Source organism: Marmota monax, unplaced genomic scaffold (genome assembly GCF_021218885.2).
Source record: "Marmota monax isolate L192 unplaced genomic scaffold, Marmota_monax_Labrador192_F-V1.1 WCK01_AAM20220418_F8-fsc00087, whole genome shotgun sequence".
NCBI lineage: Eukaryota > Metazoa > Chordata > Mammalia > Rodentia > Sciuridae > Marmota > Marmota monax.
Genome location: NW_026693476.1, coordinates 759,948 through 772,372, shown reverse-complemented (window position 1 = coordinate 772,372; position 12,425 = coordinate 759,948). Strand labels below are relative to the sequence as shown.

At 36.7% G+C, this 12,425-nt stretch overlaps 1 protein-coding gene across 4 annotated transcripts in view; it reads right to left on the bottom strand.

Moving 5' to 3' along the window:
• The window catches only part of Wars2 (tryptophanyl tRNA synthetase 2, mitochondrial), a 70,801-nt gene extending 59,280 nt beyond the window's left edge, over nucleotides 1–11,521 (bottom strand). The window contains exons 1-2 of one of the 4 annotated variants that reach the window (XM_046458306.2): nucleotides 11,382–11,486; nucleotides 661–712 (exon numbers count right to left, since the gene is read on the bottom strand). In XM_046458306.2, coding sequence (XP_046314262.1) covers nucleotides 661–712; nucleotides 11,382–11,471 — 142 coding nt within the window. In that variant the 5' untranslated portion in view covers nucleotides 11,472–11,486. Of the gene's footprint in view, nucleotides 1–660; nucleotides 713–11,372 lie in introns of all 4 variants that reach the window. The other 3 variants (XM_046458309.2, XM_046458310.2, XM_046458308.2) reach the window with 3 other exon arrangements.
• Between the last annotated feature and the right edge of the window lie 904 nt (nucleotides 11,522–12,425).

Below are 12,425 nucleotides of genomic sequence, written 5' to 3'. Positions count from 1 at the left end.
CACATCAGTAGGTCTGGCTTTATTATTCCCTTTTGAAGAACCACACTTCTCTCTCCCTGTTTCTTCTAACATGTGGTCCAATGGAAGCTGACTGACCCTATATCCACATAGTTGATCTAAAAGTGGGTATGTGACTTTAAAAAAGACAGGTATCACTGAAACCTAACCAAAAAGTCTACCAGCTAGATAGAAAATAAATATATATACAACTTAAGGCAAACTGTGTCTCTACTTGAGTCATAAATATGTTAATATATTCCCAATCAAAATTAAGGCCATATGGTCACCTGAAGAATTTCTGTTCCATTTTAGAATGTAAAAAAACAGTACATTAGATGTCATGTAGATGCTGAAACATTGGAATCTCCAAGACACTTTAAAGATTTATGGAACAAAAATCCTGGATTTTACAACATGTCTGGACATTAAAGTCACAGGCTGAAATAGACAATGTTTGTGTCTCCCCAAAATTTATATGTTGAACTCTAACTTCCACTTTGATGGTATTTGGAGGTAGGTTCTTCAGGAGGTGATTAGGTCATGACAGGGGAACCCTTATAAATGAAATTAATGCCCTTATAAAAGAGACCTAGAAAGTTAACTTGCTCCTTCTACCATATGAGGTTATAGCTATCTATGAATTAGGAAATAGGCCCTTACCAGATATGGAATTTGCAAGCACCTTATCTTGGACTTCCCAGCCTCCACAACTCTGAAAAATAAACCACTGTTTAAATCACACAGTCTATGGTATTTGTTGTAGCAACCCAAATATGCTAAGATGAAGATTTAGCAGGAAGACAAATTAATCATCTTGTCTCTATCAGACATGATATTCCATGACAGTCTGATCATGCTAGGTTGGTTGAAGGCTTTGGTTAAACACATATGACAAGTTAGTAAGTACAGCAAAAAGTTTTCCTGATCAACTACCAAATGCCAGTAGCCATTGTAAAAGAAAAAATGTAAATTCTTTGCAATATCTAGATCATTTAGCTATAAAATCTGCTTGCATTACTCCACTCATTATAGTGCAAGGAAAAGTTAAGATGCATCAAACTGGAAGCTTACAAAAGCCGTACTGACTATATCAGATAACAATGCAGTGAGACTTAGGGCTTTTTTCTATGTCTATGCTGAGTATACCAATATCTATAGAGCAAAGGTGCTAAGAATGGCTTCATAAGTTGTTTTAAAGAGACTTAAAATGGGTAACAGTGCCAGAAAAGGCAAGGTCAATATAATTAATGAATTTTTAAAATCTCCTTCCTGAGGTGAAGAAAGTAAGTCCTTGATTATAATAGCAAAAAACAAGATACCAGTTATCACAACATAGCATATGTGTTGAACTAGATAGCTTTTTAAGGAAACCTATGATCAAAATAAAATCTTTAAATCTTAACCCTAAATTATGTCTACATTTTTCTATATACAAAGGTAACAAATGTCAGTATAATAAAAGCCCCAGTATAATTAGCATGACTTGTGAAAAATAAAATTAGGACTAGAATAGAAATAAAAGTCAGTTATGGAAACAAGATAGAAATCCTTAGTCAATCTGGAAAATCATCAAAATAAAATTGGTATTATCTTTCAGTAACTTATAAATATATAGATACTTTGAGAAATAATAAGACTACTTATTAACTGCAACAAACACTAAACATTTCTTATAAATAAATACATAAAATGTGTAGTTATATACTCAACAATATGCTTGATATCAATGCTAATAAGCATTTTCTCATGTATTACCTCACTGATTTTGATTTTCATTAAATACTTCAGTAATGACAGGAATCATCATACCAAAAACCTAAGTACTAACTCATTTCCTGCACAATTAGCTATCATAGATAAAGCTCAATGGAAAGACACTTCCTTTTTTCACAACTGGTGGTGGTGGCCTCAAAGCACACACTGCCTGGGGAATCACACTTTCTATAAAGAAAGGTACAAAGTCCTGTGTAATTTCAAAACAAAAATTTCTGCAGCATTTATATGAGTTTTGTTGTTGTAGTTTGTTTTAAATCACTTTATTGAGGTGTCATTCATATTCAAAGCTGTTTTTTGTTTTCAAAGTGTTGTAAAATACAGAAAGATAAGGAAGGGAAGAAGGCAAAAGGGAACAATCTGAGAAGTAAAAGGGAACAATCTGAGCAAACTTGGAATTGTTTTTAAAAAACAAAGCAAAGGATCCATGTAGGATAGCAATGGCCTAGAGGAGGACTTTGGGATCCAGACTGCAGAAAGTCTTAAATGTTAGGTTATCAGGAGTGTAGTCTTTATGAGAAGTCCGCAGAGGTTTCTGAGTAAAGGAACAACAAAATTACAATTCTGTTTTGGGGAGATTAATCTGGTCAGGGTGTTAGAGGAGGGGAAATTCTATATAGATTCTATTAAGAAACTATTAAGATTGATAAGAACAGAGAGAAATTTTGCTTATATAGTATTGAAGAAATAGTCATCATCAAGCAGGGAAGATCCACTGGGCACTATGCACTGGCCAAGGGAATATATATATATATATATCTGTGTGTGTGTGTGTGCATATATATATATATATATATATATATATATATATATATACACACACACACATATATACATATATATGGCAGGATCTCAAATCCATATAAAATTCCTACAATGTGAGTATTATTAATACCTCACAGATAAGAAAACTGAGGTTTGGTGAGTTCAAATAACTTGCCTGGCATTAGAGAGACAATACGTGGTAGACCCAGGCTTGATTGATCCAAATAGTCATGTACCTTCTGCTTTGCCACACTTCCTTTTAATAGTCAAATTTAAGATGTGCATATTTATCCTCAACAAAACTAGCTTCTCAAAGTTGCTGAGTCTGAATGTTTTATATTTTGGTGACAATGGGGTGGCTGAACAAGCTGCCAGCCACTGGAAAAGCTAAAGTTGCCTGTCAAGAGGAATTCTTCTTCACAATTCAAGTGGCAAGGGAACTAGCGTCCATGGGGGGACAACCTGGTGTTCTCTCCCAGACTGGCAAGGACTTCACATAACCTAGTCCTTAATATCTCCCTTGTGGCTCTACCTTCTACTGGAAGCTCACCCCCAGCCCAGGAGTCCTCTTCTCTTTTGTAGCAATTTTTAGAACTGGTTGCTTAGATCATTCTCTCTAGGGGATGACAGAATCCAAATCAGTGATTTAGGTAAACAGCTCCATTTCCCTTCACTATTACATTTTTCTGCTTCTAAAAAGGCATCCAAAGTAACACAAGGAGTAAACAGTGGGGCTCAATGAATGACAAGTAGAATGGTCCACCAGTATGGTCTCTGTTCATGGGGAATATAAGTCAAAGCTCACAAGGAGCCCTTTTTTTTGGTGTATGAGATCAACTCTGTTCAATGGTGCTAATTTTAAAGGTTCACCAGCATCCTAATTAATGTACTCAGTGGTAATTAGTGAATTAGAGACCTCTTTAATAACTTTTTAAAATGAGAATACTTTAAAATAAAAGTATTCCTTAGTCCGTGCAGCAATGGTCCACTAATTACTTGCATCTCCCACCTTCCCACTTCGTACTTCTGCTACTTCTTGAAGAAAGTACTCTAGCCATAAATCGCAACTAGACTCTAGATAGTGGTCCCCTGATCATCCATCAGCCTTAGCACTCACCACCTCCCTTGCGCCTGCAGGGCTCTGCCCAGATTGACCTTCCAGCTATGGACTGTGTATAAATAGAACTTCCTACATGCACCTAGGGACTCATGTGTTAAAAGCCCTTATATTATTCAAGGTAATCTTAGTGGCAGTAGCCAAATAGAGACATAGAGATAAATTTACAAGACAGCTTTGCTCCTTTCTCATTATTCATCCAGCCAAACAAGACCATAAGAACAGGAACAACAAAGGATGATTTATAATTTCAACTCTGCATGTCACAATAGCAAGATATATGAGTGGCTTTCATGGAACAGATTTGAAAGTTGCAAGGCAATTATCAGCGAATTAACATGTGTAATTTGTTTCAGGATTTGCAATCATTTTATTATAGTTAGTGCACAGGATTTGAAATTGGACTAACTAGGTTTATATCTTGGTTCTGACACTTGCTAGCTACATGACCTTGAGTGGGTTCCGTACCCTCCCAGCATCCTCATCTGTAAAACAGTTAATAATAGCATCTACCTTGTTGAATTGTGAGGATTGAAAGAGCGAATGTACATCAGGTGCTTAAAACTATGCTTGGCACAAGGAAAGCATTCAATGAATATTTGCTATTATTATACCGGTTCCTTTCTCCAATTATCATTATGTTTAGTAACAACTGAAATGATCACATTTCTATCAGATGAGGGTCCAAAACTGAATTAAAAATTAAACTAATTTAAATGCAAACAGAATAATACTCACTGAATTAAAACTTAAAAAAACACTGGTGTTTACATATTTAGATTTGTCATCATTACATTACAGAACTGGTGGCAAGAGAAAGAAAAACAGAGAGGGAGAAGGCACAACAAAAATTTAATCAGTAAGTAAAAATTTTAGATGGCCAAATAGTGAAACTTCATATGTTATCCTCAGAATTAAATGAGAATATGTGGAACATTTAAGAAAGTATGACATACTGTATTAGAATAAGATATTATTAATGAAGAGCAAGAATTCCACTGGAAAAATGCTTTACCAAGGTGAGGTCTGTTATTTTATTTGTAATTCCAACTATCTTGCAGAAAAATCTACCAATATCATCCCAAGAAATGGGGATAAGAAATAACATAACCAAAGTCATTCAGAGGTCTATCCTTAGTGGAGTTGTCTGACACTGTAAAGAGTTACAATCAAAAGGAGAGGACAACATCCCTGAATGCAAATTAGTGTCCTGGCATAGACAGCAAGGGATGTTAAAAGACCAAGTTGTGAATCTTCAGGGTTAGTAATCAGGTTGGCTGAATTCAGCTTCCGGGGAAGAAAAGGGGGCAGTAAAAAAGGCAGATTGTTAGCTAAGGAAGTTCAATTGGAAGTGGAAGTGGAACTCAAAAGAAGAAGGAGAAGGAGGAGGAGAAGGAGAAAAAGAGAAGGAGGAGGAAGAGGAGGAAGAAGGAGGAGGAGGAGGAGGAGGAAGGAGAAGAAGGTGGAAGAGAAGGAAGAGGAGGAGGAGGAGGAGGAAGAGGAAGAAAAGGAAAAAATCTGTGCCAAGAAAAAAGTATGCAAAGAAAAGAGCAATAGATGAATTTTGGTTAATGATTAGAGGACCAGGATAACTCAAATGACGGGGCAGTGCAAGGACCTAGATATGACCTTGCTTTGTTCAGGAAGCAGGGAATTTAAGAAAAAGTATCATGCTCCTGACTGGCAATAAAAGATAGGATATCACTAAGAAATGATATAGAGAGAAAACTGTAAATGCCAGAATTAAATTAAGTCCAGCTGGAGTCCGTGTATCATCTCTGTGCCTATAAATTGTCTTTCTGCAGCTAGTGTCTCATACTATGGCAGAGTGGCTTCTATCCTAAATGAGTAAATTTTTCCTATGGAAATTTAGGAGGAAGATATACACCTTAGGTCTTTAGAAGAAAAACTCCGGAGTGGTGGTGGTAGGATAGAATGAAGAGCAGTACCATTTGGGAGGAGGCTGGAGGCCAGACTAGTTACACTGTTGAGAGTGACTTCTGTACCAACACTTTTGTGCACAAAAATCAGCACGCTATGTAAAAATCAGCTGTAAGAAAAAAAGAAAGGAATGAAAGGGGAAAAGAGGGAAGAAAAATTGATTTGCTTTTATTTCATGCACTCATGAAGCTAAAGAGGATTATATTTTAGTCATGAAACACATGCACATCAACGTAAATAACCCAAAACCATTCATTTACAGGGCATCTCTTTAAAAATAATTCATCTATTATGTGTGGTCCTGAATGAGAAACTCACTCAGATGTTTAAGGCAACTGCAGTGTTTTTCAAACTACATCTTAGGAAATCCAAGACTGGCTGGGCACACCTGTAATCCCAGCAACTTGGGAGGCTGAAGCAGGAGGATGGCAAATGTGAGACCAGCATTAACAACTTAGTGAGACCCTGTCTCAAAAATAAAAAAAATAAAAAGAACTGGGAATGTAGGTCAGCAATAAAGCACTCCTGGGTTCAATCCCAAGAAAAAACAAGCAAGCAAGCAAGCAAGCAAAGACTGTGTAGTACAATCTCAGAGGACCTTGGGTTGTGTGTCAAGGAAATGGAGAGAAAGAAATCAAACAAGCAGATGGTAGATACTCTTTCACTTCTTATGCTGAAGAGGTCTGCTTTTACATTCTAACAGGGGGTCCGTAAAATTTCCTTTGATAAGCAATGACTACTGATCAAGTAGGAAAAAGATAGGCAAACTGGGTTGGGATCCTGGCACTGCTCTTTACTAGCTCTGTGCCTTGAAAAAGTTCCCTAATCTCTTTTAGCTTCCCCCCCCCTTATTTTATAAAATAGGTAAAATACTATTTATAAGATCATTGAAAGAAGAAGATAAATCATGCATAGCACATGTCATGAGGCTTTGGCATATAAAAGGCACTAGCTAAGTGTTCCTTTTCTGAAAGATATAGAGAAATAAGTTTTTTATGCAAGAGAATTGTTTTTTAAAATTCTCCAAAACATTAAAGCAACTTAAGAATACTCAATCAGTGGCAGTTTCTAACAGAGCACCACTGTGATTCATCCACTTTTGCTTTGCACCTCAGTAGGTAGGTGCACACAGTGTGTGTCTCTGTGTGTGTGTGCTCGCGCACACACGATTCGCACATGTATTTGTCTCAGCGTCCACAGACAATTCTTCTGTAACCTGCAGTTATGCAAAAGACATAGTGAGAAAGAGTTGGGGTCAGCAGCACCACTCTCTCCAGCACTTCCTGGCTGTGGATGCCATCAGAGATGCTAGCATAAATCTTCAGCATTTATCTACTGCTCCTCTATATTTTCAGCAGTCACTATCAGTTTCAATTTGTTGCTCAGAGATATTTTTCAAAAAACTGAAATACAAGTACTTATATAAACTAAGTTTACATGAACAACCAATCAAAAGAGCATTTTAGACAAATGGATTCACTGACTGAGATTAAAAGGAGTCATAGATTCATACGACACAAATTTAAGAAAAACACAAAGATGAAATAAACCTGATCAAACTGGCAGTTATCAACTAGCACAACTCTCGGATGGCTATGGCAGCTCTTGAAAGGTTTCCCTTCTGGTTAGCTCATGTTGTGTGTTGCCTGGACAGAGAAGAGCTAAGGGAAATATCACTGAGAACACTACCACAATTAAATGTCCGTAGGATCACAGAAACCTACAATAAACAGTAATTGCAAAATATAGAACTAAATCCCCAAAATAAAATTTACCATCCCAATTCATCACTCATTAACTGTGCTACACTGAATGAGTTACTTAACCAAAGGCTGTTTCCTCATGTTTAATACCTATTGTAAAGCCTTTTTATGAACAACATCTCTTCTGTGTATTCTTGCCAAAATCCATAAGCTCAATGTAATCATGAGGAATCAATGGAAAAATCCACTGAGAGACATTCTACAAAACAATTAGCCTACAGTCTTCAAAAGTGATGAAAGACTGAAGAAAGTGTCACAGAGTGGAGAAGACATGGCAACTAAATGCAATATAGGATCCTGGATTTGATCCTGGACCAGGAAAATGACTAGTGGAAAAACCAGTGAAATGTAAATTAGGTCTATAGCTGAATTAATAGTACTGTACCAATGTTAATTTTTTGGTTTTGCTAATTATGTTATGATTATGCAAGACAAAACTTGGTGAAGGGTGTGCAGGAATTTTCTGAGCTAATTTTGCAACTTTATAAGTCTGAAATTATGTTAAAATAAAAAAAAATTTAAAAAGACTTGTAATGAAAATTAAACACAAGATCAGATATTTAATATAATGACATTTTAAGACATGATTTCTTCATGTAAGGGCTATACTTACAGATCATTAATTGCAGAAATAGTATGTTACTATTGACCAAACCTAGGCTAATGATGGCTAATATTGAAGCATTTTGTTCAACTGCACTACAATGTGGACATTTTATACTTCAGCTGAATGATTATAAATATTCTTGCAAAAATTCACTAACCAACAATATTTCACTCTTTGCACAATACAATCATGAATTAATGCTTAAAGAATTATGTATCTTGTGTTTGCCCAACGATGACAGGCTTAAATTTACCTAATGCCACCAGCATTTAAATAAAACATGTCAGGTTTTCATTCCTCTGACTCTGTGACTACTCTCATCTTGTCAGATTTCAACAGTTTTCTGTCAAGCAACACCTGGCAAAATAAACCATTTTCATATAAATTGCAGATATCCCACAATGAGTATGGTGTCATACACTGTTATTCCTGGACACCCCCCCCCCCCACACACACACACACACAGGCACACATACACACACCTTTTCTTTTTTTCAGTACAGGAGCTGAAACTCAGGGCTTTTTGTACAGCTCTACCACTGAGATACATCCCAGCCCTTCTCTCCCTAACCTGAACAAAATCCTGCATTTAACATAAAGATCCCCAATGCCAAGTTTTTGTTTTGTTTTTTTATACAAAAGACAATTGGGAGGCTGAGATAGGAGAATAACAAATCCAAGGCCAGCTTCAGCAACTTAGCAAGCCCCTAAGCAATTTAGTGAGACCCATTCTCAAAATAAAAACTAAATAGGTCTGGGAGATGTTGTTCAGTGGTAAAGTGCCCCTGGGTTATGTCCCCAATACCCACAAAATAAATAAAAAATAAACATCCTCCAAAACATTAAAACAACTTAAGAATCACAATACTCTATCAGTGGTAGCTTCTAATAGAGCACCACTATCATTCATCCACTTTTGCTTTCTACCTCAGGGGGTAGGTACACAGCCCAAACCCAATAGCAAGTAACTTATCTATCTCTTGGTTACTGATAAAATCACCCATATGATAAATACACATTTCTTTCTATTGTAATGTACACTTGAAAAATATTTTTTGTTTTTTACAAAGGTTATGAGGTATCATAAAAATGTCTAATGCATCTGGCTTAAGAATCCAATTCTTCCGTCACATATTTCTGCATCTGTTCACAAAATCCCTTTGACTTCAAAGAAGGCTTTTGAGAGAAAAAGAAGATACACATAGGAAAAGTGGCCATAAATTTTTAGTAGTCCTTTCTGAGGCCATTTTAATAACAGCACCATAGGACAAGTATCTCTCTTAGAAACTTAAAATACCACAAACAGTATTAATGACTACAGGTTTGCAAGGAGATTTATGATTTCAATTTTTCTGGTTATAAAAGTAATATATATTCAATATAGAACATGTGAAAAATAATGCTTAAAGAAAACTGAAATTACTTTTAATCCACTATTTAGGAAGATCAAAACACAACAAAAAAGTTAAAAATGGTGTTTCCTTCCAACTTTTTTTTCAGTGTATATATTTAATTAAGTATTTATATGTAAACATAAAATTGTAATCATATTATGAATACTATTGTTATCTTTTTTCAATTAGTCTTTCAAAAGACTGCATTAATCTCTCAAACCATCATTTTAAATAACTGAAATGATATATAGTTATACACTTAAGAAAAATACATTTCATTCATACTCAAAGCTAAATTACAGATTTGGAAACACTAATATTGTTCTTGAAATTCTACATCTTGAAACAATCTAGATTAACAGTAGATTAACTTTAAGAATAACCCTATTCATAAATGCTACTGAAACTATAGTAGAGGTTTGATTTTTTTTTCATTAGCATTTATAATGATTTAGTGTCCTAATTTTCCTTGGGCAATCATTAGTGGGCTCTAATTTGTTTTTCTTCTTTCTTTGATTCTGTACTCTCAAGGCACAATTAATTCTTAGTTTGGAATGAAGGAAAGTTGGTGTCTAAGGTTTAGTCATTTTAATATGCCATTATCTATAAATTGTCAATTAGTTCTGGTTCTGAACAATCGAACTCCCAAACTTCAAAGAGAATATTTGATGAAGTAAATTAGAATCAATTCTTACCTAACATTGCTTCCTAAAATTTAAAATAACATTTGAAGAGTTGTTTGCAGACAAAGAGCTTTCAGTATATTATGTTCTTTATCCTTACAAGAATTCTAAGGTTCAAAATCAATGAAGAAATGAGAAGTTTGGTAAATTAAGCAATTTATGGGATGATTAGAAAAATAAATTGAACTTAAATCTTTGTTTTCATTTACTCTCACTGGCTTTGTTTTGACTTTTTCATGTAGTCATAGATTTTCCAAAGCTCCAAAGTACGTTAACATGTCAATCAGTCCAATTCTTATTCCACTTGATCTGTTAAAGAAAATAAGCCCAGGGGATTGTGACTTGTCATGCACACAGCTAGCATGTGGCAGATGAGACCTCGGCTGTTGTTTCCTAACTTCTGATCTAGTGCTCTTTCGAACACACTGGTTACACTGTGACACCCTCACGGCACACCTACGCATTAATGACAATGGATATGCAAGGTGTCAGGAAATTACCTAATAATCACAGAATCCCACGTTCCCCTCTAGATTTCAGAATATATCTCCATAGATAGCGTGTTGTCAAAGTGTTTACTACTGAGCCTGCATTTAGAAGACATTTAATAATGTCTGAATGAATGAAACGGTAATCCCAACTCTGTTTTTCTCAGGAGAAAATTCCAAATACGGATTGACGGAAAGTCGTGCCCTGCTCTTAACTCAACTAGAATGATAGTAATAGTAGTGCAGTCAGGCGAAGGATAAGACGACTCATTGTGGCAACTTCCGTATATTCTTTCACAAAGCCTGACCTAAGGATCACCAAGAAGGAATGACAATGCAAGATCACTGTTTTTTAAAAATACCACACTGCCAGAGAAGGACAAGCGGCTGCACCCATTTAAACCACCCAGTTCTAACAAGACGCCTTCTCGAAGCTCTCCCATGGCTCCTGCCTTGCAGATGGGAAAAGAAAGGTAAAAGCATGGAACGACGAGCAAGAGAGAAGTCTTAGAATGACCAGGTGTATTCTCTAACAACGTCACACTAAGAACTGGCTTCCCGCGTTGCCTAGTAACAGCCGCCGCGCAAGGGTCGCGGGATTCAAGATGAGGTCACATGGTCAGGCGGCTGCGCGCTCCTTTCACCGGGAACCTTGCGTCATCACGTATCTTTGCAACGTTTCCACGCTCCAAGTAGGCGGGCAGTGATAGGCGAGTGGGTTTTAGAAGAGAAATGGCCCAGTACTCTCCCGAGACAGCGGGAAGAGAGAAATTAGTACAGGGAGAGGAAGGAGGATAAGAGGGAGTTCGCAGGATGGGAAGCTGGTGAGAGAAGGACCTACTTCGGTTACCTGTGGAGCGGGAGCCGGTTCAGGTCCTTTATGAAATGCCCGGATGAAGCTCCAGCACCCACGCGCCTTCCGCATTGCGAGCAGCGCCATCTTGAGAAGGGCGGAGCCGTGTTGTCCAGGATTACGTTTGCTCAGAGAGCAGTCTCAGCCTACAGCTGCTTTGGCTTGCTGCGCATGCGCATGTCCTGGGGTTGGTTTTAGCTGCTTGTAGGAACGGTGCCTGTTGGACTATTTGGGGGATTGGGACACGTTGCGACGGGGCTGGACTTTTCCCCATATTCCTCATTTTTATGTAGACTTCCTTGAGGGAAAAACTTAAAGGATATAAATCGTAGGCTGATTATATAAGTAGTAGCACTGTATACTGGGAAGAAAGGTAGATTGCTTTTTTAATCTTGGCCATCCAGTGGCAACTTTCTAAATGTTGCCATAGAAATGAAGCCTCCTAGTGTTTCTTTTTCTTTTCTTTTTTTTTTTTAATAGAACAATTTAATGGCTTTTTGAGACCTATGTGGCCTATTAACTCATTGGGTCTGCAAGCTTTGCTTAGTGAAGGTATAAAAAAACACATGTAATGTGTTTTGCCATCAAGAAAGGTACAACCTAATGGGTAACAAATCAACGATGTACACTGATGAAGTATTATAGAAGCAAATACAAGGTGTGAGCAGGACGGGTCATTAGGACTGTGGTGCTCCATCCTAGTCCAGAGGTTCCTTCAGGAAGAAGGTGATACCTGGTGAAAGATTGGGGTTAAATATAAGACGCATTTATACAGTCCTGCACCTAAAAGTCTACAGTAAGAATCAGTAAAAGTATAATCGGAAGAGATTCTTCAGAATTCCTTTGTTTTGTTCATAAATTGATCCAATAAAATATTGGAGATTCCCAAGGGGAGATTAGATGTGGTAAATAAATTATGTAAGAAATGCCTATAGTATTAAGGAGCTGAAATCTAGCAGGGCAAGACAAAACTTGATAAGCCATACAATAAAATCAACAAAACAGATCAAGTTTTTTTGTTTGTTGAATTTGAGATTCTCC